Source organism: Phyllostomus hastatus, unplaced genomic scaffold (assembly GCF_019186645.2).
Source record: "Phyllostomus hastatus isolate PE091 unplaced genomic scaffold, TTU_PhHast_1.1 phas_scaffold_585, whole genome shotgun sequence".
Lineage (NCBI taxonomy): Eukaryota > Metazoa > Chordata > Mammalia > Chiroptera > Phyllostomidae > Phyllostomus > Phyllostomus hastatus.
Genome location: NW_025334037.1, coordinates 29,766,397 through 29,768,314, shown reverse-complemented (window position 1 = coordinate 29,768,314; position 1,918 = coordinate 29,766,397). Strand labels below are relative to the sequence as shown.

Genomic DNA, 1,918 nt, shown 5'->3' with positions numbered 1-1,918 from the left:
GAAATTTGTTCTAAATATTAGCAAAATTGTTTTCTCATTATTTTCAATAAAACAAATTTTCAAATGTGGCTTGTTTTTCACCTTTCTAAGGAAAAAAAAAACTTCTAAAGCCCATTTCAATATAAACAATAAAGAACGAACTGACAATGACCAGATTGGAGGAGGTAAGGGGCTAACAAGGAAAAGGGGTAGGGTCACGCCAAAAAATAATAATAAGGAACTCATGGTCATGGACAATAAGAGGGCATTGACTGTAGGAGGTGAGGGTTGGTGGTACAGGGAAGGAGAGATCAATGGGGAAAATATCAGGACAACTGTAACTGAACAATAAAAAATAGTTACAAGTTGAATTTAGTTTCTTTTCCCTAATATTAACAAAAATACTTGTGCCTTTTTAGTTATCCTTCAGAATGTCTGTATTACATTGATTCTACCCTTAAAAAATAATTTCTTCTAATTTGATACCTCTGTATAAATAAAGAAAAGCATTCCAGGAGAACTCATTGAGTTGACTAACTCATCCATTCTTGGAATGTACTGCCTTAGTTGCTTCAGAATTAGTACCAAGTACATTCAATATGAATGACACATTCTCATTCTATCTATAGCTAACTTCTTACACCACAGTTTTTTCATAGCATTTGTCATTTCTGAATTTCTCAAAGTGTATATTAGAGGATTCAACATGGGAGTAATAACAGTATAAGTCACAGTTATGAATTTATCAATGGGGAAGTTAGAAACAGGTCTAACATATGTAAAAATGCAGGGAACAAAAAAGAGAATAACCACCATGATGTGGGAACCACAGGTAGACAGGGCTTTGAGCCTCCCTTCCCGACTGTGAGTCTTAAGGGAACTTAGGATGACTCCATAAGATATTAGTAGACAAGTAAAGATGACCATACAGATTGCTCCACCATTGGCAACTACAGTGATGCCTAAGAAGTAGGTGTCAGTGCAGGCAAGTTCTAATAGTGGGTACATGTCACAGACAAAGTGATCAATGACATTGGGGCCACAAAAGGGGAGGTTGTACACAAAGAGAATCTGGACCACAGAATGCACAAAACCTCCAGCCCAGACCACTGCCAAAAGTAGAATGCAAACCTGTCTATTCATGATGGTTATGTAGTGCAGTGGCTTACAGATGGCCACATAGCGATCATAGGCCATGGCCACCAGAAGGAAGATCTCGGCACCTCCAAAAAGGTGTCCTAGAAAGAGCTGTCCCAGGCAAGCTGAGAAGGAAATTGTCTTTTGACCACAGAGTAAGTCTATGATCAATTTGGGTGAAATGGCAGTGGAATACGCTGCATCCATGAGTGACAGATAGATAAGGAAGAGGTACATGGGGGAGTCCAGGGAAGGGCTGGCAAGAACAGTCACCACAATGAGCAGGTTGCCCACCATTGTCACAATGTAAATGAGTAAAAATATGACAAATAATGCTTTTTGGCCCCCAGGATCCTGAGTGAGGCCCAGGAGGACAAATTCTGTCACATTGTTACTATGTCCCATTTAGTCTTCTCTAAAGCCTGTTTCTGGAATGAGAGGTCAGGAGAAGGGACCTGTAATGAAATCGTAAACACATTCAGAATACATCCATGACAACTTGGAGTACATATTCATTATTGTATCTTCTACAGCGGTTTACACACAATAAATGTTTGGTGAAGACCTATGTGTTCGTCTTCTTAATATTATATTGTACATTCCCTTGACAATTCTGTTTCTCCCAGGATGTTTTTGTTTAGGCTACAAGTCAGAGATTCTCCTACTAAATCTTCGTGGATTGTCAACAGAAAAAAAATATCAAAGGCCCACAGCCAGTTGTGTCTTTAATAGACCGTTATTCAACTGCCAGTCCTGGGCACACAAGTCAGCAATGACTTACTCTCTGCTGGTGGCAAAAAAA

The 1,918-nt window shown here is 39.2% G+C and overlaps 1 protein-coding gene across 1 annotated transcript; it reads right to left on the bottom strand.

Moving 5' to 3' along the window:
* Positions 1-573: 573 nt before the first annotated feature.
* LOC123809938 (olfactory receptor 4A5-like) lies at positions 574-1,521 on the bottom strand. Its single transcript, XM_045825161.1, has one exon. It carries the CDS (start codon positions 1,519-1,521, stop codon positions 574-576), a length of 948 nt encoding a protein of 315 aa, XP_045681117.1.
* Between the last annotated feature and the right edge of the window lie 397 nt (positions 1,522-1,918).